The sequence below is a fragment of the Pteropus medius genome, unplaced genomic scaffold, assembly GCF_902729225.1.
Source record: "Pteropus medius unplaced genomic scaffold, Ma_sr-lr_union100, whole genome shotgun sequence".
In the NCBI taxonomy this organism is placed as follows: Eukaryota; Metazoa; Chordata; class Mammalia; order Chiroptera; family Pteropodidae; genus Pteropus; species Pteropus medius.
The window spans coordinates 6007170-6033309 of record NW_024346667.1 but is presented as its reverse complement, the minus strand read 5'-3'; the positions used below and the strand labels follow the sequence as shown (position 1 = coordinate 6033309).

The following is a 26140-nucleotide window of genomic DNA, read 5'->3' as shown; positions in this document are numbered from 1 at the left end:
CTTGTGAAATTTTAAGCAAATTTTATATGCATGTTCTTTTTCTGAAGAAAATCTAAAGCTTTATTTAGTTTCTCAGAAAGGGCCCTTAATCAGGAGGGATTTAAAAACTTAGATGTTCTTCTTACCACCACCCTGAGCATAACAGAAGAGATAGAGACACTTCCAAATCATCTTTATTCCAGATATGTCTCAAACTTCAATGCATTTTTCACTTATTTCATAATAAACAAATGAAAAACCCTCTATCTTTAACAGTCTCAAAATTTTAAAGAAAAAAACATGAACAGTATTTAGTCAAAGGCTAAACACATAAAGATTCCAGGAGCTTATGGAACTTGACAAGGATTTCTAGAATTGCTCTTGAGAGCTTGACCATCTGGAGTCCTGATAGCAGTGGGCTGCTAAGTCATTAAAAAGTATTAGCTTTTTAGTTGCCTGATTAAAAACATGGTATCATCTCCCTTCGGTCCCACAAAACCCACTGGAAGTGCTTAACTGATTCCCACACAGTGAAACTATTTATTGGACGATTAATTAGGAGCAGAGCCTTTTCCAGACTGAAAGACATCTCTAAACTGCTCAGCACAGTGTGTCTATTACACACATTATTGGAAGAGAGGAGTTGCCTGAGCTTGTGGGAAAAGTTCTTACAGAAAACAAAAATCAAAAGAACCATCTTCTAACCAGGGGCATTGTGAGACATACCTTAGTTTCTAAGAACTCTGGCTTGGGTGGAGGTGGAGCAGTGTGAGAAGAAAAACAGGTTTTCGGTGAAAGTAATGGTAAAGTTTTGCTCCTGCTGATGTGCTCATCATAAAGCAGTGAGCGATGCTCCAGCTGAGAACAGAGGTCACTCCAATGACAATAGCAGCATTTGCAGAGGACAGCAAGTCATTCTAAAAATAGATTTTCTATCTTTTATGCTAAGGATAGCTGTAAAATATGATGAAAATACCAAAGAAAATATCCAAAGTGAGAAATTAGAAAAAAAATCTTATCTATTGTGCTTTACATGTCCTAAAATATACTTTTATTCTTCCTTCTTGACCCCCAAGCCCCATTGTGTTACATAGAACAATACATCTTGTTACTATACTAGATAAGGGAAAAAAGGAGGGGGAAATCATTTATTTGAGAATCATTTGTTCTTAAATAAATATTTATTTTGCCTTTCGTCGTGTTTTTCTCCCTCTTTGTATTTTCAAATTCTCCTTTTGAGGCTCGAACCTTAAAACACTTAGCTTTCGGGTGGATTAGTTACTTCTTTTCCAGTAGCCTTGGAGATGTTTTATTCCAAGTGGAATATTAATTCCCAATGAGGCCATTTGAGAGCAATGGCCTAACGTAATTCAAGCTGCCCCATGAAAAACCACACCTCTAAAGAGAGTTAGAGGAGAACTCTGGTTATTATTTAACCTGTGCTTCCTTATTACACACTGTAGTCATACATATTTGCAGAGAAGTTGCAGAAAGGGAGTCAGTCAGGAATGTTTATATAAGACTTGAAATCTGTTTTATTGTTTTTGTAAGATGTGTGTGTTATAGTACGACCTTATCTACTTGTTCCATATATATATACCCTCTTTCTTTTCAGGTTATAATTTATATTATCATGAACGAAATGGTTTCACCTCTGCGGTGGTGTGTGTTGGAAGGAGAGGGGGACAATTACAGAGATCTCAAATGCTCTCAGTTCAGGGCTATTCTAAGTTCAGGAACGCAAAATCTTCCCTTCCTCACCCCCGACCTTTTCAAGAGGTGTCCAGGGCCCATCTGCCCTTCTCTCGGCCAATTAAAAGGTGGGTTGTTCACATGGGGAAGTGACAAGATCTGTCAAGGTCCTGGGGCTAAGCCTGGAATCTTTTCTGCAGGATGGTCGCCAAACAAAGTATTGGCTGCTGTCACAGGAAGACTTCCTTGGGGACACTGTGAGGCAGGAGGATGGTAGCTGCAGCTCCAGGCCCAGGCAATGGACACTGTCCATTCCAGTGCTCATTCCAACAGGTACTGGGCCATCTGCAGAGCCAACTCAGGTCCCATAGTTCCTGGACCTTCAAATAATGTCCTCCTCAGTAACCCTGGCTGTCACCTCCCTCATTAGTGTGTGGCCCCATCGATCTCTGCTCTCAGGACCATTCTCGTCTCTTTTCCCCCAGCACCTGGAGGGAATCTTTTTCATGTGGGCAGGAGACTCCACTTCTCTCAGACTCAACATTCTAACCTTTTGCCTATGTTCTGAGTCCCATTATGCTGCTGTGGCTCAGGCTTTGGAAAACAAACATGGGAGGACTTCTCCTTTTCCGCCCATAGTTTTTCCTGTGAATAAGATAGCGAATGCTTAACTAGTCCTAACTACAGGCCTGTCCCGGCAAGGCCTGGCCTCTCTACACACCTCATCGCCTTTTCCTCACTCCAGATGCTTTCTGTCAGCTCCTCCTCCCTCAGAACCTTTGCCCAAAATGGTCTCCTTTCATCTCCCTTGCCTGGTTAACTCCTATTTGCCATTCAAATCCCAAGTCTCACTTCCCACCCTTCTTCAGTGACTTCTTTTCTGACCTGATTCAGCTTAGGTCAAATTCCCATGTATGATTTTATAGAAGCAGGTACTACTCATGCAGAGTATTATTTATGTCTGCCCCCTAACTAAAGAGCTAGTTCCATGACCGCAAGGATTTTTTTTTTTTCACTCTCACCATTAAATCCTCAATGCCTACCATAATGAGTGTGATACGCTCTTGTTTCCGGAACAAACATTTTTTTCTTCGGTACAATTTTTAGAGCCACTAAGCTTGAAACAATTCTATGTGGAAACGCCCCTTGAGTAATTAAATAAATTAGGTAAGGTAAATCTGGACTTCCTGGGGTTTTGTATTATTTCTCTAAGAGAATAATTGAATCTGGAAGACAATGATCAAATTTGGAAGAAAAGACTCGGAGTTGAAATCTCACCACTAAGTAGATGCTGTGAAAGGTTATTAGCCTTGTAGTAGACTTAAATTGTACAGACTACCATGTAGGAATGCAGAAATATACTTTTTTAAAAAAATTAAACTTTACTTGCCCACAAGCCCCTATTTCTATTCAGTAGCAAAAACAAACAAACAAATCATTAAAAAAGCTGAAACCAAAACAAACAAACAAATACCTTAATTTTTCTACTTAAATATAACTGTCTTTCAGTTTAAAATAATTTCTTCTGAATAATTATTCAGACATTGTAGGAATTAAACTCTTCCCCAGTATTATTTCTGGGTATGACACAGGAACTTGTTATAAATAGAAAAGGCACTATGAAACAGTAAACCAGTCAATATATAGCGGTTACTTCCCCTATAGGAAACTTAAGATTAGATAGATCCTTGACTCATACCATGCACAAGATAAATTTATTTTTAATTAAATTAAATTAATTTATTTTTAGGTAAGGCAACCCTTGGTTGACCTCACAGATTGCAAGGACCTTGTCAGCTTACAATCCCTTATTTTTTATGCCTACCTTGTCTTCCTAGATGGTCTCCAATTCAAGTACTAACCAGGCCTGACCCTGCTTAGCTTTCAAGATCAGATGGGATCTGGCTTGTTCGGGGTGGCATGGCCGTAGCGCAAAATAAATTTAAATATGAAAATAAAACTTTTATTAAACTAGTAGAAGAAAATATGAAATATTTTGTGGCCTTCAGGTAAAGACAAGAGGAAAATAATTAGTAAAAATAAAAGAAAGAATTAAGTGATCTCTAGTTATGTTAATGAAATGATCTGGCTAGAAATCACATTTGAATTAATAAAAAACTTTGGTGATATGACTATATATAAAATAGTCAAAAATAATTTACTTTTCTCTATACTGGAAGTAATCAGAAAGAAAAGGGAAAACATTCCATTTGTAATAGTAACCAATCTATATTCAGGAATAAATTAAGAAAATAAAGGATAGATATGAAAATCTAAAACAAACATGATAATATCGACATTAATTATGAAATTGGTAAATATATGTATTGTATATAATTTCCTATACTTTTTAATTAAAATTTTAAAATTATAGTATGTCAAGTTAATGATTATTCTCTTGTGATATTATACATGAGTCTTCTTTTTCAAAATTTATCATTGGCTGACTTCACAATAATTATAAGAAATCAATGTGGTTGTAGTACATAAGTCTGAATCTTTTTTGTTGTTACTTGCTTTATTTTGTTTCCTTACTTTTTGGTAACTAATAATTACATAAAGAGTATGAAATTCTCTGAGATATTCATTTTAGAGTGTAGGGCTGAGGCAAATATTCCTCTGCAAACCACTCCAAGAGTTGAGAGATGCAATTCCGGATTTGGGGAAGCGGGGGGAGTTGTTCCTCAGTGGATCAGGTAGAAACATGAAAATGGCTTGTATCTCTATGCCAAGTTATCTATTTTGCAACATAGAAAATAAGGTGTGGTACCAACCAGTAACACAGGCAGTGACTTTGCATTCACAAGGAGAGTTTAGTGGCATGCAAAGAGGAAGTTAGGGGAAAACAAAAGTCTGTTCTTTATTCCTAGTACAAGAAACAAGACTAACTTTTCATTTAGTTCTTCAGTTGAGCAAATATTTAGTCATATCAACAGCTCGCTTGTAGTTAATAGGTACTGTAGGGAAGGTATAAGGGGAATATACAACTGTCCCACCTCTAAAAAAATGATCTTGTTGGGATTTGACAACTAAGAAAAAATAAAAGTGGAGTGAATTGGGATCCTTATCCTTTTAATTTTTCTCACCAACATGTTGGCTGAGTTCTCTGATCAAAGAAGCTGACTTCTTTGGACTTAAATTGGGCAAACGTATAAAGATAAACATGTAATTTATAGTACATTAAACCAGCAAGTCTAGTTTTTCACCAATTCAGTACTATGCCATGGGTCCTATTTTACTTGGCAAGGAATTTTCTAGCCTTTGTGGTGATAGTAAGATGTTCAACAAGGAGAATCACAGGAAGAGGAGATTTTTGTTCCAGAATTTGCAAGTCAAATTTAGAAAATATCCACTTCAGTTCAGATAAGCAAACTGGCATACATAACATATAAAAGAAGTTAAATTAAAAGTTTGAACCTTGATGTTTCATGCAATATAGACATGTATATTTAATCAAGCCTCTAAAACATTTAAATAGTTTTCAGTCTTTTGTATTTGTTTTAAGCTATTATAGGACTGTACTCTTTTATTTGCATTCCCAAATATGAAAAGCTCTGACCTGACATGAACATTTTTGGCGATAAACACATGAAGTTATTAAGCTATTTATAACCTTTACATATCTGACTCTATGTGAAAATGTTTCTTGCAAGATTATTAATGTTCGATTGTGTGATGCTGCCCTAATTCCCCCTGGGGATATTATATAATATAAAATATACACATATATTTTCTTTTTCAAATCCGAGAAATTCTGAATTCTGAAACATGTGCTCCCAGGGCTTTGGATAAGGGACTATGAAAGTGTATACACTGCAACAAAGGTCCTCAATGTATTTGTTTTGTTTGGATAAATTTACCTCATGTACAACAAATATTTAAGTCAGACTTTCTAAGTTTAAATCCTAGTTTTGTCATTTATTAGCTATACCTATACTTCAATTTTCTCAGTAGTAAAATATGAATGATAACGGTTAGAGTTATTCTGAGAATTAAGTGAAGTTACCATGCAAAACACTTAGAACAATGTCTGATAATTATTCAGCACTTAATACACATCAGTATAATTATATACTTGTATATATCAGTATAATTATATACACATCAGTATAATTATATAATTGTACCAATTTATATTTCCAACAATAGTGCACCTAGTTCTCTATGCTCTTGCCTATTACCATCTTTATAACCTTGTCTATTGTGATAGTCCCTCAAAAAAATCCCATTATTTTGCATTTCTTTGATTTCTAGTTGAAAATATTTTCATACTTTTAGTATTTTTATTCTCAATGATTTTTTGTCACACTTTTGAAAGATCTTCCCTATTAAAATATTTAAATATTTACATTTACCTACATTTTTTAGTATTTGTAAATTTCTTTCCTTTTTCTCCCTTTTCCTTCCTTCCTTTCTGCCTTCTAAGAGTTCATTTTGATGTATGACTTTTTAAAAACTATTCTATATTGTTAGCCAGTTACCCCAATACCAGTTACTGAATAATCCATCTTTTTCACCACTGATTTAAAAACTTTTATCAGATGCTAAATTCTTTGTCTTTTTCTGGACATCATATATTATTGCTTTGATGACCTATTAATTCTCTTGCCTACATCATATTGTTTAAACTTCAGGTAAGTCAAAATATTTTTCTCAAAAGTTTCTTAGATATTGATAAATAGTATTTACTATTAGCAATTTTCAACAAACCTGCACTGGGAATTTGATTGGCATTAACTTGGAAGAAATATATATTTCAATATTGAGTCTTCCCATTTATTCAAGGACATGATATATTTCCCTATTCTTAGTTTCATACACTTTAAAGTCCTTGCTAACAGCTATAGATGATTAACACATTCTGAAATATGCGTGCCCTTTTAGTTTATAGCAAATTGGAAACTAAATACGTGAATACCTTTATCAGTACTAGGTAGTTGCTACGGACTGAATATTTCTTGTGTCCTCTTCAAAATTCATGTTACAGCCCAAATATGATGGTATATGGCGAGGGGCCTTTGGCATGTAATTAGGGTTAGATGAGGCATAAGAATGAGTTCCCTATGATGGGATTAGTATTCTTATGAAACACCAGAGAGCTTGGCCTTACTCTCTTGCTCTCACATGTGCTAGCTCACTCGCTCGCTCACTCGCTCGCTCTCTGTGTGTGTGTGTGTGTGTGTATGTGTGTGTGTGTGTGCACGCGCGCGCACGAAGAAGAGGTCATTTGAGCATGTGGTGAGCGACTGTAACCCAAGGGAGAGCCTTCACTATAAATGGACCATGCTGGCACCCTGATCTTGGACTTCCAGCCTCCAGGACTGTGAGAAAATACATTTCCGTTGTTTAAGCATCCCGGTCTATGGTATTTTGTCATGGCAGCCTGAGCTGACTACTACAGTAGTGTGTATATTACTTAGTCCTCCCCCAGACTCTGGGTTGCTTCATAAATTAATCACAGCCCAAGAAAACAGTACAATTGTATAAGCTAATGTGGTGACAGAAAAGGCTACTCCGTGATGAATACTTATTTTATTGAATTGCTTTGCAAAGGATCAACTCAGGAAAAGATTTCTGTCACCTTGTTCTCGCATTCAAAATGAAAATAATTTTTTAGTTCTACGGATAAATTGCAGATTTCTGGAAATGCTGGCTTCCCTATTTTATTGCCTAGAAGAATGCCAGTAAGAAAATTGTCACCGATGCTTAGGGGCTACAATGTTAATATGGGGGCATATCTGAGAGTAGTAACGAAAGTACCTCTCTAGTCATTCCTCATAGTTGTGGAATGCTTTAGAGTTTGCTAAATGCATTTAACGCAAAATTTTTTTCCATCCTCAAAATAAATTCAAATGAAGGGAGTAAACAGATTCAGAGAAATTAAATGTCTTTCCCAAGGTACCATAAAACTAGGGCTAGATTTAATTTATTCTATTGAAGAAAATTTTTTTCTGAGAACTTATTGTGTGCACACTATGGCCCCCAATCCAGGCCTTTGTCTCCTGTGATCTCATCTCAGCAACTGGTGTAGCTTCTTGGCTGCCTTATGTCAATGCTGTCCTTAGCTCAGGTAGCTCCTGGTGCCTCCAAAGATCCAACCCACCACTGGACTCTGAACCTGCAGGCAGACACATGGTGCTGCCTCCCCTAGGGGGCAAGCCTCTCTCTGCCAGTCTCTTCACAGCCCTTCCTAAGCCAGAATGGAAAAAGGCTTCTTTTGACATCTAGGTGTTTGCTTGGGAAGATCTTCTTCAACTCTCCCTCCCCTAATTTTCTCCTCTTCTCAATTATTCTGCTTTGTGTACAGTAAAAGGGAGGTTTGCAATTTGACCTTAGGTCCAAACGAGAAGCCAGGCAGGCAACATGAAACCCACAGGCCTTGATTTACTCATTGTCCTACTTTATTCTAAACCAAACCTTTCTCTAGTAATTCAGTAGCCATTGGTAGTAAAACGATGCCCCAAATTCAATTTAAGAGTTGTTGCTTGATGAGGAAAAAAAGAAGAAAAAAATTGTTGAAACATCAGGAATTTATAAGGCAAGAAACAATGAAAATAATACCACATTTAATTGAAAAACAGGTGAATTACAAGTCGTTTTTTGAAAAGACCAATGACATTTAGTACCAGCTTTGTGTTAACTGTGTAGAGAGAGGAATGCAGTGTGACTATCTATGTCCTAGGAAAAGGAAATTAAAAAATTTTTTATTCTGAAAATTATTTAAATCTAGATATCTGGTAAACCAGACATAATAGTGTGTAACATCAACAACTTAATAGTTATCTTTGAATTTAAATCTGCAGGCATCTTTTTTTTATTATTTATATAGTAGCCTTACCTTATTTTATCATCGTTAGATTTATTATGCCCCAGATGTAAAAAATGAATCATATCATGTAGGGGAAAAGGAGTAGATGCTTTTAGCACTTTGGAAATATTAAAGTTGTTTTGAATATTTTCAACAGAACTCCTCTGGAGCCTCTGTGTTAGAGCGGTACAGAATTACCAAATCAGAAGGTATCTTCGTATTTCATTAGTAATGGGGTTCTCAGAAGAGATTTTGTGAATATTGCTATCAGCGTAGATCAACCCAGCATATTCTTAGAAATTCTTCGCCCTCAGGCCCCTAAACTCAAGGAGAAAATAACAGGATTTTCTTTTTTTAGAGTATAGAAAAGAAGCATTATGGTGTATAGTTAGAGAAACATAGGACTAGGTGACAGAGAACCACTGTGTTTTAGTTTTGGCTTTGAGATTTTAACCAAATCATTTAATATGCCCAGGTTTTTATTTCCCCATTTGTAAAAAAGGAGATAATAATTCTTATGCTATGGAATATCTGGAATTATTAAATTAAAAATATTTGATATCAAAATGTTATGAAGTGCAGAAAGAAATAAAAAATAGGTTGAGGGCTCAAATATGCCAGGTATTGTAGTTACAGGTGGAGCTCAGAAGAGCTTCTTTAGGTCCATGACTCCACCACACCAAATCATTAATAAAAATGTTTTTAATTAAATTTAAATAATCCACATTTTGCTCTCAAAGAAACTTTCTTAATTTTAATATATTTTTAAGGCTTGCTATTATGAAATCTCAAATGCAGAGTAAATCAACAGTGGAAAATAAAAATACTTTCTATAAATGCTTTTAGTTGGCAGACTAATAATAATTTATAATAAAAATAATTGGTATAACATTTTACATTTTTTTCAAAAGACTTTTCAAAGGAGAAAAGTTGGCAGACTAATAATAACTTATAATAAAAATAATTGGTATAACATTTTACATTTTTTTCAAAAGACTTTTCAATAAGTTAAGTAAGCTTACAATTAAAAGTTTAACAACAGAATATTTCTACTGTGTAAAGACTATTTTATGAATATATAGTAAATAATTTCATACTATATTTTAAAATATTCTGTAGATAAAACTTCCTCAAACAGAAATTTAATTCAAAATGTTAACCAAGGTAGGTGGAAGGGATTAAATACATTAGAATATGCTGAAAAGGCACTCAGTTTTCCTGAAAATAAAATTCAGTAAAATCAATAAAATAATTAAATATTATAGATTATAAGCTCCAGCTATTAAAATTAGAAAACCATCTAAGAATGATATAAGATATTTTCTTTTCTAGTAACAGCATGTATTTGCTTTTAAGAGTAGTCTTAACAAAATATAAATATGAGTTTAATAAATGTTTCAATAATGTATTTTTCTATTAGATACACATATACGCATACAAATATTAGTAAGAATCTATACCATCTTCTGGTTATAGCTGACAAACAAATCTGATAAGATTTCTGACCAAAAAAAAATCTTTTGTTTGAACTTTTATAGAAATAACTTGAAAATAGTTAAGACAAATTTTTAATCACGTTGGTATATAATTGGGTGAGATTTTATTTTCAGTAGTTTTTCATAATTTCTTATTAGGAAGATAACCCAGTTATAAGAAAATTAAGTAATTTAAAATTAATACTTGATACTTAAGAGCCTACTTAGAATATATGGAATATATGTATTTATAAAAATAAATAAGCAATAATAGATATTTTTTTCTTAGATGAGGTAGTTAAAATATTCTGGAACATAATCTAAACATTAAAAAAAACAAAACAAAGAAAAGAGCAGTCACCAATTCAACCCGTATGAATCAGATAGCTGGAGAGTTTTTTATTTTTGACATATATACCATATGTTTCAAACACAAGGCCTCTGAAATACATTTCTAAGTTCCAAAACCTTGCTAAACTGAAATTCAAATTTTTTGCTTACTTAATCATTGCTTAATCTACATAGGGAACTTTGCTGTTCAGACTAAAGACATTTGCAATTTAACCAAAGATTAGTAGTTTTTCATTTTTTACATTTAAGTGGTATTTTCCCTTTACATATGTCATATAGTAAAATACATCAGGAAAAGCTATTACTCCTCAGATGTTGTACAATAAACAATTACTTAGATGATAATGAGTTAACAAAAATTTCAAGGTCTGCTAAAGAATTATGAAGCCCATCATTCATATCTTGACTTCTAAGAAAATTTTTAAGAGTATCTAAAGCAGTTATTGCCTCAGTTTTTGATGGTAAAGAGAGTTCAGTTCCCAGAGATCCACTATCATCCTCTTCATCAGAAGTACAGAATCCAGTTTCATCTGATTTCCTTTCTTTGGTGCATACCGTATCACCATCCGGTGCCGCTTCACATGTCTCCAAATCATCATCCAGGGCAGCATACTCTTCGATGGACAAACCTTCAGGAAATTCCACTCCTGCTGCTTGGGCATGGGCAACCAAATCCAGACCAGTATCTATCTCTGCATTTGTCTTGTCACTTTCTCCCTGTTGAGATTTAAATCCTGCATCTTCATAGCTTTTAACAATAGTCTCTGGGGTTACAGCCCTCCAACAGAGATGCAATGTATCAACTGCATCTAGTAGGGAAAACGTAAATTCTTTGCTGCCTTCAACAGAACTTAAAAATTTCTTGATAAGACAATGTCGATATTTGATTTTAAGGCTTTTAATAACACCTTGTTTCATAGCTATAAATTTGGAAGATAAACATGATGGGAAAAATGCTAACTCAATAGACTTTAGGTTCTTAACCTCTGGATGTGCAGGAAAAGAATCAACAAAAATCACCACTCTTCGTTGCTGGGCTTGAAATTTCTCATCAAGCTTCTGCATCCATTGTTCAAATATATCTGAGGTCATCCATGCCATTCTGTTAGCTTCATAATACACAGGCAAAGATTTTATGCCTTTGAAACAATGTGGATTTCTGTTTTTTCCAATGACAAGCAAAGGAAGTTTCTCTGAGCCATCCATGTTTGCCCCAACCACCAGAGTTATTCTGTCTTTGCATAACTTTCCAATTGAGCATGTTTCTCCTTTAAATGCAAATGTATTCGTAGGTAACATTCGATAAAGCAGCCCAGTCTCTTTTATATTAAAAACATTTTTAGGATGATAATCATTTAAATAATAAGGAAGTATGTTTTGGTGCCAGACAGTTGAAGGGTCTACTGATACACCTGTTGTTTCTACAGGTTGAGCTCTAAATACTAAACCATACCTGGATTTAAAGCGATCCAGCCAACCATTACTGCACTTAAAATCATTATGTCCCAGTTTCTGGGCAAAATCATTAGCTTTTAGACGCAGCATTGGACCATTAACTGGTACATTTAGACACTGAGCAATTCGATACCACCTCATTAATGCCTCTTCCAGATCTGTGTAAAAAGCAGTTCTCAGTCTTTTTCTCTTTGGATCAAATCTCAGAGATTCAAAGGCTTCTAGAACTTTGTCTTTATTCTTCATAATAGAAGACAATGAATTTTTCTTTATTCCATATTCAGCTGCAATCTCTGCTTTTTTCTTGCCACTTTCTACTGCATTTATGATGTCGATCTTTTCTTCAATGGATAGACTTTTCTTTTTTTTCACTGTTACAGGCAGAGTTGAGGCATCCACAGAAGCTTCTGCCATTTCAACCAATGCTTATAAAGAGATTTCTCCTCTTCCTGGTATCTGTTTCTTAATTAAATTTCTTTTCCAGTATGACACAAATTGCTGCTTTCTATCCACTTCATATATTAAAAGTTGGTATGTGTTTAATAGTCTTATGCCTTAGGAAATTGATGACTAAATATATTTTCCCAAAGAATCTAAATAAGAAAAGTGTTATATGCAGCTAGAATAGTTTAGAAGAGAAACTTCCTTCCCAGGACCCTGTGCAGCTCAGTTTATAGTTTATTCAGAGTTCCAGAAGTCAAGCTAAAATAGAAATCTCATTATGCAAACCTGTCCAGTCCTGCTGATATATTTTTGGAACTTCAATCCTTTAAGACGATCCATTTTATCCATTTGGAGATTCAAACTCCTATTAATTCTCCACAGAGGGCCTCAGAGATAAGAAGAAAAAGCATTCAAAAATTTTCATGCAAAATGTTACCCATTAATCCCCAAGTCTCTTCAGGGCAGAGAAGAAAATGGTAGAATCCTTCTAGTGTTTGACAGTATATCTTCTGTCTCTTGAAAATGTAAACAAACAAATAAACAACAAAAAAACAACAAGCATTTTTAGTAGTGATATGTCAATTAAATCTCAAAAAGAATATACTAAATAGTTATGCTTTTAATAATAAAAAAATGGAAACGTGTTTCTGAAAATACAATAAGCAAAGCAGGAGAAATGCTTACCTTCTAATGGGCCTCCATAAAAAGCTCTCTACCTCTGCTCTGTGCATTTGAATTCTCACTTGCCTTTGAATACTTTCTAATATATACTTCTGAAATAAACCAGACAAATTTAATCTGTTTGAAATGTGGGCTTACCAAAATTAAAGAACTAAAAATGATGCTGGTTAGATCTTTGGTGGCTATTTTTTACATGAAGTCACAGACTGCCCCCTCCGACTTCTCTAAAAGAAAAACATAGTCAGACAGTAGTCACAAGGCTCAACTTTTAATAGCACATGGGAGACAGCGTCCCCTTTATAGAAGTCTGGTAGAAGATGCTTCACTAAAAGTCATATCAAATGATTTCATTACATAGTTTAAAATTTTAAATCTTATTCTATTTAAAAGCTTAAAAACCTAGTAACATTTGTATCAGTCACATTACAACCGACCAGAAATACTTGACAAAATGCATAGGAAAAAACAAATTATTGAGAGGCTTTAATGAAGAAAAAGACCTAGACTAAAAGTAAAGAGAGTGACCATGGGTCTTAACCTCTCAGGACCTCCACTTACCTTGAAATCAAAGGGCTTATAATATAACGACATGGACTTTGGTGCCAGACACACCTGAATTGACAAGTGACTCTGACACTTAGTACTTATATGATCCTGGGTAGTTTCCTTAACCATTTGATCTCAGCTTCCTTATTTGTAAAATAGGGGTTAACTATAGCACCTACCTCATAGGGTTATTTCACATTTAATGGGATTCAATGAGAAAGGGTAAAGCACTCAGCAGAGTATTTAGCACCTTAAAAGGTGTTCAATAAATGTTTGGTGGTGATCTCATCTTATCAGCATTATCTTCCCTCTAATGTCCCTTTGGCTGTGTCAATGTATAAAATTCATATATTTTGCAATATATACTGAGAGCAGAGCTTCTTAAACCAAACAGTACTGTGAGAATAGTCACAGGACTCAGATGGGCTCGTCCCCTACCTTCTCAGGTAGCAGCATCTTCTCTATCAGAATCTATAGGCTTTAGGCCTACCACAGGCCAAGGTAATAAGCTAATCTGATGGGGAGGGGGGCATTATTGCTGGGTGAAATAGTGCAGGCATCCATCCCTCTAGTTTTTCTCTCTGTCCTCCCAGGCTCCAATTTGACATATGCAATTTTTTGCACAAAATTTTTTGTAAAAAACTTTATCAAAATTCTTCTGCCTTTGTTGCGCAAATCAAAAAGTAATTTTTATCATAGGAATTTCAACCAATAAAGTAGTTCGTTGTTGTTATTTAAAAAAAAAATGCCTTAATAATAATTATGATAGCCGAGGCTTTAGTTTCTGAACCGCTTTACTTGGGATATTCCAAACAACTCAGGAGGAAGGTAAAACCAATTTCAGAGCTCATACAGCTATAATGTGGTTAGGTGCAGTCTGGAATCCAGACTTTCTAATGTCAAGTCTACCATTCCTTTCCTCGAACCACGCTGGTGTGGCCTCCTGTAATAACAGTTACACATTCTATGGCCACAGCCCCAGCCAAGTCAGCATTTCTAATGCAGATCCAAAAAAAAAAAAAAAGGTGGGGGGCAATATCAGGCCTCCATAGCAGAATAGGCCATTAGGAATTCTGTGAACACAAATAGTAACCTATGGAGGGCTGACCTTTCTACATAAGTAATATTTGACCATTCGACTAAAAAAAACCCAAAAAACCAAAAAACCAACTTGCTCATATATGGAAACTCCTGTACATTTTTCTGTAATTTCCTAAAAATCTACAATTATTTCAAAATAAAAAAATTAAAATATCTTGTTCTTACTAGGAAGATACCAACCTTCAGAAATTAAGGTATCAAGAACCAATTTTAAAGAAAAGACTAAACCAAGCAAAACTACTCTTCAATCTCCCAACTTTTCTCTCTCTCCTTTCTTTTGTTCTTCCCTGTCTTCTTTTCTTCCTTTTTCTCTTCTGCCTTATTTCATTTGTCAGAAACTCTACCATCTCAAATAACAAGGATTATAGAAAAAGTAACTTGAATTTCCCTTACCTCATCCCAAATAAAGCAATATAATATACATAATCAGAAACTACTGGTTTTCTTAATCAAATTAAAAATAGTCATATGTTTATTTGGGAAGATATTATGTTTTTTCTGATAGTTAATGGTATATGTTTCCTTCCAAAATGGTTGACAAAGCTATAATTTTCCATGGTAAGATATAATATATCTTTATTCCTGAAATGACCACATTTCTTATGACAAATCAGGCAATCTAGACTTTTTTTTTCTAGAGAAGAAAAAGCACTTACTGCTTAAATCAACGAAGCTGACACTTTCATTTTCCCTTTGTGTAAGGTCTGGCATATACATACATACATATATGAAGGCATGGCACAGCTAATATTTCTCAGAAGTACACATTCTCTCAATTAAGCTCATAAATCATTCTACCCCTTGAAAATATTATAGCAGAGAAATTCTGTACTACATGTTAGGGACTATTTCCTCTATGTGAAGAGAATAAAAACAGGCGTTCTCTAAAAAAGACTGACCAACTGAACCCCAAATAAAGAAAACAATGGTCAACTCTACTGGTACTAAAATAAATGTAAATCTCTTTTCAAAACAAGAGATACCTTTTTGTTTTTTGTTTTTGCCTATCAAAATAGTAATATCTAGTGTTTGCCTATCAGAATGGTAATATCTAGTGTTTGCCTATCAGAATGGTAATATCTAGTGTTTGCCAGAAAGCAGTAACATAGGTTACCAGGAGGCACATAAATTGGTACAAAGCTTACAGAGGGCAAATTAGCACTATGATACAAAAACCTTAAACATGTACATAACTTTTAACCAGCAATGCCATATGTAGGGTATTATCCCAAAAGAATAATTATAAATATAAAAATCTAGCTTACAAATGTATTTGTTTTCTATTGCTGCAGAACAAATTACCACACGTTTAGTGGCTTAAAACAACAGCCATTTATTATCCCACAGTTCTGTAGGTCAGAAGTGCAGGTGGTATGTGTAATTTAAGAACAAAAGAAATGAACAAACAAAATAGAAACAAACTCATTGATACAGAGCACATTTTGATGGTTGCCAGATGGGGGGTGGGGGCATTTGGAGGGGTAGGTGAAAAAGGGGAAGGGATTAATAACTACAAATTAGCAGTTACAAAATAGTCATGCAGATATAAAGTATAGCATAAAAAATATAGTCAATAATATCATAATGACTATGTATGGTGTCAGATGGGTACTAGATTTCTTGGGGTGATCACTTTATAAGTTATACAAATGTCTAATCACTATGTTATGCACCTGAAACTAATACACTATTGTATGTCAACTAGAATTGAAAAATAAAAAATTATTTTAAAAAAAGAAGTTCAAGTGGGTTCAACTGGGTCCTCTGCTTAGGGTCTCACAAGGCAGAAATCAAGATGTCAGTCAAGCGGGACTCTTATCTAAAGGCTCTGGGGAAGAATCAGCGTCTGAGCTCATTCAGGTTATTTACAGAATTTAGCTCCTTGGGATGAAGGACTGAGGTTCCTGCTTTTTTGCTGGCTGTCAGCAGAGATGCTCTCAGCTCCTGGAGGCCTACATCAGGTGCTTGCCCGTGGCTCTCTTCATTTCAGCAATAGAGAACCTTCCTCTCTCACATTTCCAATCTCTCTGACTTCCTCTGCTGCCACCAACAGGAAAAAACTCTCAGTTCTTAAAAGGCTGATTTCAGGCTCACCCAGATGATCTCTTTTAACTCAAAGTCAACTGATTACTAACCTTAATTACGTCTGCGAAATCTTTTTTGCACATAATATAACATAAACATGGGAATGACATCCTGTCATGTTCACAGGGGAGGGAATTATATAAGGTGAGGGTCATTGGAAGTCATTTTGGAATTCTACCACACTAGACTATTCCTCATATTATCGTTTCGTAGACAAAACTGGAAATAACTTAAATGTGTAACCAAATGTATTAGGTAAATAAATTAAAGAAAATCTGTATGCTAAAATACTACTGAGTCACAAAAGGAGACTATTTAATGATGAGAAAAATTCCATAATATATTAAGTGAAAAAAGCAAAATACAAAATTGTATGCCAACAAATACAACATGTACTGAAAGTTGCATGAGGCCAGAGGCTCATGGCTCTTCCTACAGTGCTTAGTGCTCAGCAAACAGAAGGTTCTCAATAACAATTTGTTAAATGAACGAAGAAAAAATATATATGCATAGAAAAAAGACATTAACCAAAATGTTGAATGTTAACTCTAAGTAATGAAATTATGAATAAGTTCAGTTTTTTCTCTTTGTAGTTGAAACAATTTCTACTCTTATGTTTTACTCATTCTACTATTCATGGGCTTCTTTGAGTGACCCATTAATCAGTATCTTCTAATCAAGAATTTGTTTCCAGAGAATTACACTGTGCAATCAGTAACTAAATCTCTCTCCATGAAAAGGGAGCTGTTGATAAAGAGTGATGAAATTATTGCGATATTACCAGAACTCCCCTAGAAAAGCTCTGAAGGTAGCAGCTTCCTCTTTCTCTTGAGGAAATAATATAGATAAGAAGTATACAGTATTCCACAGCTAAGGCAAAGAGAAAAGGGCGCAAGCATATTTACTTCATTCAGAAAGGAGTATTAACAATGTCCTTTAACCTGTTGCCTCTGTTCCTTCCTGCTCTATAAATGAAAGACAGGCTACCAAAGTTCCCTACAAGCCAAATGAATAAATGGTACCTGATTTTTTTGAAAGCTGAATAATAGCCAATAATAATGCAAAGGTAAACGAGTAGAAAATCTCCTTGTCATAAGCACATATGATAAGCGGCTAGTCCTTTTTTCTTACCTCTCCAAACATAATTGCCAACTGAGAGAAAAGTAGTTATTGTCTATTCTTCCTAAAGAGAATGGGCCATGGAATTCCCCAAGTTCCAGGGAAGGAAGAAAGGAAAGAAGGAAGGAAAGAAAAAGGAGGGATGGAGGGAGAGGAAGAGGGAAAGGAGAGGGAGGGATGCAGGGAGAGAGGATAAAAAGTCTTCATCTAAGCAGGGTTAGGTTTAAAATAAGATCTTTTAGTTAATATGAAAAATGTTCTCCAAATCCAAAGAATACCTGTTACTGCTTCGCTTTTCCCTAAGAAAGTGCATAGAATTTCACTGTTTTCCACCACCAATTGAAGTCATTTCCAGTGTTTTCTTCTAGCCAATTTACATTCTAATTTCCCTTGGGGCAGCAGAAATCACGGGGAGATTAATCCTGTGCACAGTCTTGCACAGCATAACACTGTATGTGAAGACTGACCATGTACAGTACCAGAATCACACGACTAAAAAGTACCTAACAAGATTACTAGCACCTTCACCAAGCTGAAGTTAGTATTAGTTCCAAGTGGTTCCAAGTCCATCAGAATCTCTATCAAAATCATCAGCTGCTTCTAAGGAAACCATTCAGCTAAGGACAAATAATTAAAGTAAGTGTCCACTTCCTAATATAAAAAACACTTGAATCTAACAGACTAATAGTTAGACTAACTGTAGTGCAGCTACGCATTTCCAAACTCAAGACAGCTAGCAGGAATCCTTAAGGCACCAGCCAGCTCAGTTAGGTACACATTCAAGCACCACTGAGCACTGCCAAGCACCTCCTCCTAGCCGCCTTTTTGAAACTCTAAGAATAACACTTATACTTAGTTACTAAATTCCATTCTGTTCCTATACAATAAGAGCAGTAATTATGTTAATTGGGATCGTTTTCTTATAATTGAGAAGACTAACAGGATGGCTTTGAACAGAAAAGTCCACAGTAAACTATAGAACTGAACAGTTAGAGTGAATTGGCATATACGTGTGCTCTTTTCTTTTAAGGATAGAGCCATTTAAGGGCCCTTTATACACAAATTTATGTCTGGGGATTTCAGTACTGTTTTTGTCAGAGGAGGTTTTCTGGAGATCTCAGACAATAAATATATTGTTATTTCACTTTTGTAACATTCGTGGTGTCATAGATATTTACTATGGGGAAGATATATATACAGGGATATATATTGTTCACTGGGCTGAAACTCCCTAGAAATTTGTATAGGCAGAGTTCTGCCTTTGGGCACTTATGTATTAAAAATGTCAACTAATGTGACAAGTAAAGGCAAGTGAGAAGTACGGTCTAAAAGAGGGTAAACCCCACGGAGTTCAGTCACCCTTCATATTTCTGTACGTGAAATGACGGTAAAAATGAGCATCCACGGCTGTCAAAAAGCAGTCCAGAACTTTGAAGTGAAACGTGTGTGGATGGATTAACTGTCTGTACCGTATGTAAATGAGCTTCAGGTATGTCTAGCACCACTGCTGAGCCATACATTCTCTCCATTCAGTGCTGGGGCTAGGGAGAGTACCCGAAGGACAGGTTTGGGTCTCAACTTAGGAAACTTCAAAGGACTCTAAGAAATTGTTTAGCGGTTTCTGTAGACAGGGCAGCGATCTACTTAATAACGGGGCGAGCAAAGAAAGCAGAAATCAGTTGTCTGGATAAAGAAAGAGGAGCACGAAAGAAAAGTATCGGGGATCCACTGTCAGTGGGCGAGCAGAGCAGAAAGTGATCACAAAGACAGAGCAAGTAACAAGAATGCAGGGATGCCGGGCGTGGGGGTCTGGTCTTCCTGAAGGGGGTGGGCGCGAGTGACGTAGGCGGAGGGGGGCTCTCCAGGCACTGAGGGAGCAAGGACAAGGCGCCCGCATCCCGTTTGCTCCCTTAGCTGCGCATTCCCTCCACCCTCCCATCCCGCGAGGGGCTGGAATAACCTCCGTGCTCTCCCGCAGCTGAGAAAGAAGCTTTGGCTCTCCGGTGACATGCGTGGCGGTGAGCTACGTCCACCTCCACCCACCCGCCACCGGCTCACCGTCTGTCGGGGGGACGCCTAACGCGTGAGGCTGGGGTGAGTGAATGAGAAAGAAGGGATGCTGGGGACTCCTGGAGACCTCCGACCACTCAAGATCAGGCCCGCGCGCCCTTCCGCAAGCTCCCAGCTCTGGCGGGTGTATCGGAAACCTCGCACACACCCCTCTGTGATTCCGCGGCTGTCAGTAAATTACCCGGGCAACGGCACCGGCGGAGCCCCGGATGTGGTTGCTAGGGCCGCAGCGGAGGGGAGGGGCCGGCCTCCCGGAGAGGGGTGGGGAGGCCTCGTGGGAGGTGCGCTGGCACCATAGAGACGTGGCTGGGCCGGGCGCGATTGAGAGAGAGAGAGGCCATCCAGGGCCACAGACAGCGCTACTTCCGGTCTCCTCACTTCCGTCTCCGCTGCTTTCTGTGTTGGTGTCGTAGGCCGGCTTGGGAGGCCGCCGGTCTGTGCCCTCGGCGGTTGGTCATTGTGAGGCTGTGACAGCTGCAGTTGATTCCCGCCCCCGAGGAGCCGAGGTCCGTGGGGGAGGGGAAGAAGGAAAAGTCCCAGGTCGCGTTTCCGCTCATTTCTTAGCTTTGAGACGATTCCAGAGCTGCGGCAAGGATAATCCTCGACGTGAGAGCTGCCGGCTTCCCAGGCGACAGGTGAGAGCGGAGCCGGCCCACCTGGGAAGAGGCCGGGAAAGACTAATCTGAGGTGGTTGGCGGTAGTGGACACGTTCCTTTGGGATTCCGTACTTTCACATGGCACTTCTATCCTTAGTCTGTGGCACATCTGCCCAAGTATTCGGCCTTTGGTTTCTGTCCCTTCGTTTTTCCTATCCCCCTGAGTATGTCCCTTGAAACAGTCTTTTCAGGGCGGTACCCTTCTTTTCCTGCATTGGGTGGGAAAAGGAGTTACAGGATCCAAGTCCTTTTCGACTGTCTCGGACCTTCAGGTTTTGTGTCCAGCCTTTATTGCTCTCCTTTCCCTGCATCCTTCATTTCCTCTTTCCCGCAGTGAGAGGAAGAGAGATAGTGAGAGATAGTCATAGTCCCTCCGAGAGATTCATCAGGCAGTGGTGCAGGGAGGAGTCTTGCTTATGAAATGTCCCAAGCCTGAGTGTGCTTGTGGGGACGTCCAAGGAGTGCTGGAGTTTGGGAAGGAAGTTGTGCTGTCGTCTTCTCGTAGGTTCCTCTTTGCCAAGTTACTACTGTTTACGTGTCTAGGAAAAGGAAAGAGGGTTTTTGTTTGTTTGTTTGTTTTAAGAACAGTTCCTGGATGCTTTTTCCTTTTATTTTATTATTACTTCCTGTGTTTTGTTTTCTCCCTCTTGAGCCCTTTGATCTAAAAACGTTTGTAGTTTTCACTTCCTGCAAATTCTTTAGCCATCACCTTTTAGGATTTCTGTTTCCCTCCCTTAGTTTTTTCCTAAAGTATATTATTTCTCTCACTCGGCTCTTATTTGATCAAGAAAAATGGAAGATTTGCAAGACTTTCCACAAATTTGTGCTTTCACATGCAAGGGTGTGTTCACGTTTGCCATTTAATTAAGTTCATTGGCATGGAACTATGCACCAGAATTGGTTCCCTTGAACCAGTCCTGTGTTAAGGCTGCAGGAATTGGCCATTTCATTGCTGCTATCTGAGAGTGATTACAACACACTATATGCTAGTACTGTTTTAATTCCACTTTTCCGTTTTTCCTGTTTGTTTTCCTTGCTCAACATGACTAACAGCCTCTTCCAACCTCCATGTCTAACACTCATTATCTGAGAAAATAGAAGACATTTCTAATCTTGTTTTATTTTCTAGATTAAAATCTATGCCTCAGTTACTCTTTTAAATTGTTATATTATCTTAATTCTGGGTTATGTCTTGGGGTCCATCGTTTATGGGATCTGTGACTTATCCCCAACCCTAAAATTATGTGCAAAGTTTTGAGGGGTTAATTTAAATTGTTATATTATCTTAATTCTGGGTTATGTCTTGGGGTCCATCGTTTATGGGATCTGTGACTTATCCCCAACCCTAAAATTATGTGCAAAGTTTTGAGGGGTCGGGGGAAGTCCATTCTTTTTATCAACCTCAAAGGAGATATATAATCCATATATATATATAAAACCACATCTTAGTGTCTTATTGAAGTAGATGAAAACTTTTTTCAAATTATAAATAGCTTGTTTGGGTAGAGTAGAATGCAGAGATTCTAGCTTTATACTGAAATCTTTCCAACTACTTCAAAATGTTGGTGTTTCTAAGTTCCTTCCTACACCTAGAGAAGGAAATGAGTGCCTGCTTTAGTTCCTGATTTGTGGTTTTGTGGTTTCTTTTTAGAGATAGCTGTTTGTGGCCAATGCCGTGAAGATCCAGGATTTATAATTTACTATGTTTATTACTTTTTAAATACATATTAAATATCACCAACCTGCTAGGTATAGTTCAGTATAAAATATTTAAATTCTGGTTGTACTTTGCTTTCATTTTCTTGTTTTTCACTTGAGGCATCTACTCTGGGCTTTTGCTTTGCTAGAAAGGGCAAATAAGATGTTTCAGTAGTGTGGTCCATAAGCTTTATATTGCTTCTTATCTTGAAATCCCCTTTCTCTCCATTCTATATTAGGTATATTAATAATTGTTCTCTCTTGTGAATAAGTTAGTAACCTTCCAAACTTTATATAGATTTAGAGTGCATATTTGAATTTACTGATTTGGTTGTGAAGTGTTTGTTCATCAAGGATTGAAATTCTAAATGTTTGACACTTGTTTCATAAAATGTTAGAATTCGAAGAGACCTATACAGCTCATCAGAATCCATAGAGAATAACCAGTTTCTTCTGTCTAGCATCCTTACTTGGAGGATCACAAAGCATGTTATAAAGTGTAGATTATGCTAAATTGGTTCCCTTCTAATGTAATGACAAAGTCAGAAGATAGATTATATCTAACACCATAACAACAATTAACATTCTATTGCTTACTGTGTACCAGGTATTATGCTAAGTGCTGTACACGATTACTTCATTTAATCATCTCAGCAACCTTAAGGTAGCTGAAATCCCCATTTTTACAGATGAAGAAACTAAATGATTAACTGAAGCTAAAGGAACCTGTTCAGAATTATACTCGTGGAGCCAGGATTGAACCTAGGTTGCCTGACTCCACTCTGAGCTCCTAGCTACTCCTCTGGACTGCTTCTACCATATTTCCTTTACATCTTTTTTGGCATGAGTTGGGGTATCTCACCTGACTTTTTAATCAGACATTAAGAAGATGTTTTCCTTTATTAATCTTCAGTGGATGAACACCTCGTTGAATGTCATATTGAAAAGTAGGAAAGGAAGGAAATTTGGAGTGTTATTAATAGAATTTTCCTATGGGAATGGTTATAAATCTGTATGTATGTAGGGTGTGTATGTGCGTTATGACATACGAGGAGTGGAAAATATGAAAATAAAGGTTTTAAATAATATACTCGTCATTGTGAGAATCTGGATGTATGCATACATTCCAGAATGATAAATTTGGGATGGAGTAAGGAATAAATTCAGGATGGAAGAAGGAGTAAATTCAACAGAGAATTTAAGATGATATGACTATAGATGAAAAAATAAATGTACTTCCACATAATATGGAAGATAATAAATTAGGAACCATGGCAATCTAAAAGTCACATGTACACAAGCATTAGTTCTCAGATGTATAAAAAAATATATAAAACAAAAGAATCTGAAATGATCTCGTTATCTTGGGTCTCTACTAACTTTAGGTAGTCATGGAAGCCACTCAATAGCTCTTGCAGATTTTCAGCTTTTCTCTACAAGATAAAAGTATACATATGTTTTTCTCTTTCTTCCCTCCATTCCCCTCTCCCCCATCACTTCTAAACCTTTGTCTTAGGATGGTTATAGGCAGATGTTGCTGGAAATTGCTCAAATCTTTTGTAAAAATATGGCAATATTTTGCCATATTATCACTAAAGGGGTTTTATTGTGTTTCATTTTTGTATATCTGTGATAGCATTGAGCTAGCAGCTCTTTGATGTTCAGGCTTGATCCCCTTTGATCCTTTGGGTAACTGACAGACACACTGTCTTTGGAGCAAGAGCATAAGACCAGCAGAGTTGATGGTGAGACCTAAATCATCCAGAGGAGGGAGTAAGTTGGCCAACTCGTTACTGCTAGCATGAGATAGTGTTTTAAAGCAAGTTTTCCAAACTTTTCTGTATCAAGGCACACACGGAAAGTGGTTGTATTTGTATGATGGACTATTACCAAGCCCTCCCTGGCTTCCTGAAGGCTGAGAGAGGGTAGGGTGGCGGCATTAATATTTCAGCAGATCTATAATCCATTCTTGGTGCACTAGTTGGAAAGCTTTGCTCTAGAGAAGAGGAATATGTTGTTCTTTGTTTAGTACCTTCTGTTTATTTAGCATATAGTAATTTGCAAAGCACTTTCACATATATTCTCATTTTATTTTTACCCCAGTCATGTCAAGTAGGTAGAGCTGATAACATTACCATGTTAGAAATGAAGAGATTGAGATTTTAGATAAAGTGCTTTGTATGAGGTCACATACCTAATAAGTGATGGGTTGGGAATTCAAATCCTAGGTGGAAAGAATCCTTAAGTGTTAAACCAGTGGCATGTGACCTCCAGGATGGCCGGGACCCTATGTGTTATATTTCAGAATGCTACCTTCAGCATCTGAGGCAGCTTTAGGCACATAGAAGTCCATTTATCGAGTGCTACTCTGGCTAGGCACTTTATAAATGCTACCTGTGTGTTAGAAATTGTTATTTTCTGTTAGCAGTTGAAGAAACAGGTATAGAAACCAGCAGGAATAATTAGCTCAAGGTCACCCAAGTAGTAAAAGGAGAACCACAAGACCCATAACCAAAGTTGCTTGACTCCAAAGCTTGTACTCTTTTCACCATAGCCACTAAATGATTTAACAACATCGCAGGTAGAGATTGGATTCCATAGAGTGTATGACATTAGTGGCAAGAGGGTGACGATGATAATGGTGAAAGGGAGATAGGCAAGTAGACTATTAAATGTTTATTTTTAGCAGTTTTGAGATAGAGTTCTAGAAATGATGGCTGTCTATTGGGATTTCCGGGGTATTTGAGAATGGGTGTGGAGTAGAAGAGAAACGGGCTAAAATTCGAAGAGAGTAACGGATCATTGCTGCTACAGGTACGACTAAATGGTGCTATATATGGTTAATGTTAATTGTAGATTATTTCTTAAAGGTAGGCTTACAGATTATTTTTATTTTCTTTCCATATTTCCTAATTTTTCTATATGATATATTAATTACTTTTAAAATTAAAATTATTTTAAATTATACAAGCAATATATTCAAATAATATAAATTCAAATAATATAATAAGCAGATGGATTGGTAACTTCTACTTCTCTAATCCCTCTGTTCCCACACCCACTCCCAGTGAATTCACAAGGTAGTTGTTGGGGGTTAGGTGAAATACCTGAGGAAGCTCTATACCTGCAATAATACTGTAGCCACTGGCCACATGTGGCTATTTAATTAGTTAAAAATAGGATTTAAAAATCATTTCCTTGGTCACACCAGGCACATTTCAAGTACTCAGTAGCCACATGTGTCTAGTAGTTACTTCATTGGACAGTGCAGCTATAAAACATTTCCAACAACATTGGCCAGTCCTGCTTAAACTTTAAAATATTATGTGATTAGTGACATAATTACTATATACTACTGAACCAAGATTTAAAAAATTTTTGTCTCCCCACAGTGCCCAGTTTTTGTTTTAGCTGAAAAGATTATGGCCATGGCCTCTCTCCGCTTTTTGTTTTAACTAAATTCAGATGGTCAAAGTCTAATGTTTTTCTTGGGTATTTGGGGATTATAGTTAGCTGTCTTTCTAGGATGTCAGCTTTTCTAAGAACATGAGTGTTTTCTATTTCCTTGGAGCTCTAGACCTGTGTATTTTGCTTTCCTAGTTGGCACTGTCTCTTGAATATGTTAAAGGTATCTCAAATATAGTATGTCTAAAACTAAACTGATTTCACCCCTTATTCCCCACAACCTCCCCCAAAATGTTGGCCTTCTTTCTTTGTTCCTTATTTCAATGAGTGGCCTCATTATCTTTCCAGCTGTAAAATTCAGAAAACTAGGCGTGATTCTTAATAACTCCTGTCCCTGACACATCCAGTCTGTCAAGTTCTATTAATCTTACTTTTTAAGTATCTCTTGAATCTGTCTACTTCTTGCCATTTCCACCGCTACCGTTTTAGTTTGTTACCATCATCTTGCCTGAAATTTCTGTAGTAGCCTCCATTCTTGTCTGCCCACTTGTATTATCCATCCCTCTCTAACCCAT

General features: G+C 36.7%; 2 protein-coding genes across 10 annotated transcripts in view; one reads left to right on the top strand and one right to left on the bottom strand.

Moving 5' to 3' along the window:
* Positions 1 to 10327: 10327 nt before the first annotated feature.
* Positions 10328 to 20133, bottom strand: TIGD4 (tigger transposable element derived 4). 4 transcript variants are annotated; one of them, XM_039875938.1, is made up of 3 exons: positions 19795 to 20133; positions 12889 to 12977; positions 10328 to 12719 (listed from the first exon to the last, which is right to left on the bottom strand). In XM_039875938.1, the coding sequence occupies exon 3, from the start codon at positions 12172 to 12174 to the stop codon at positions 10636 to 10638; it is 1539 nt and encodes a 512-aa protein (XP_039731872.1). In that variant the 5' UTR covers positions 12175 to 12719; positions 12889 to 12977; positions 19795 to 20133; the 3' UTR covers positions 10328 to 10635. The 4 variants fall into 4 exon arrangements, with proteins under 4 accessions (XP_039731872.1, XP_039731871.1, XP_039731873.1 ...); XM_039875937.1 differs by lacking the exon at positions 12889 to 12977; XM_039875939.1 differs by lacking the exon at positions 12889 to 12977 and having other exon boundaries at positions 10328 to 12713.
* ARFIP1 (ARF interacting protein 1) overlaps positions 19811 to 26140 on the top strand; it is an 81737-nt gene continuing 75407 nt past the window's right edge. For 3 of the 6 annotated variants that reach the window (XM_039875949.1, XM_039875946.1, XM_039875942.1), the window contains exon 1: positions 20221 to 20441. The gene's annotated coding sequence lies outside the window, so the exon portion shown is untranslated. Of the gene's footprint in view, positions 19831 to 20183; positions 20442 to 26140 lie in introns of those variants that run through there. The other 3 variants (XM_039875944.1, XM_039875941.1, XM_039875945.1) reach the window with 3 other exon arrangements.

What these genes read in the sequence shown, in the direction of transcription:
- TIGD4 (XM_039875938.1), bottom strand. Translation starts at nt 12,174, where the DNA reads ATGGCAGAAGCTTCTGTGGATGCCTCAACTCTGCCTGTAACAGTGAAA.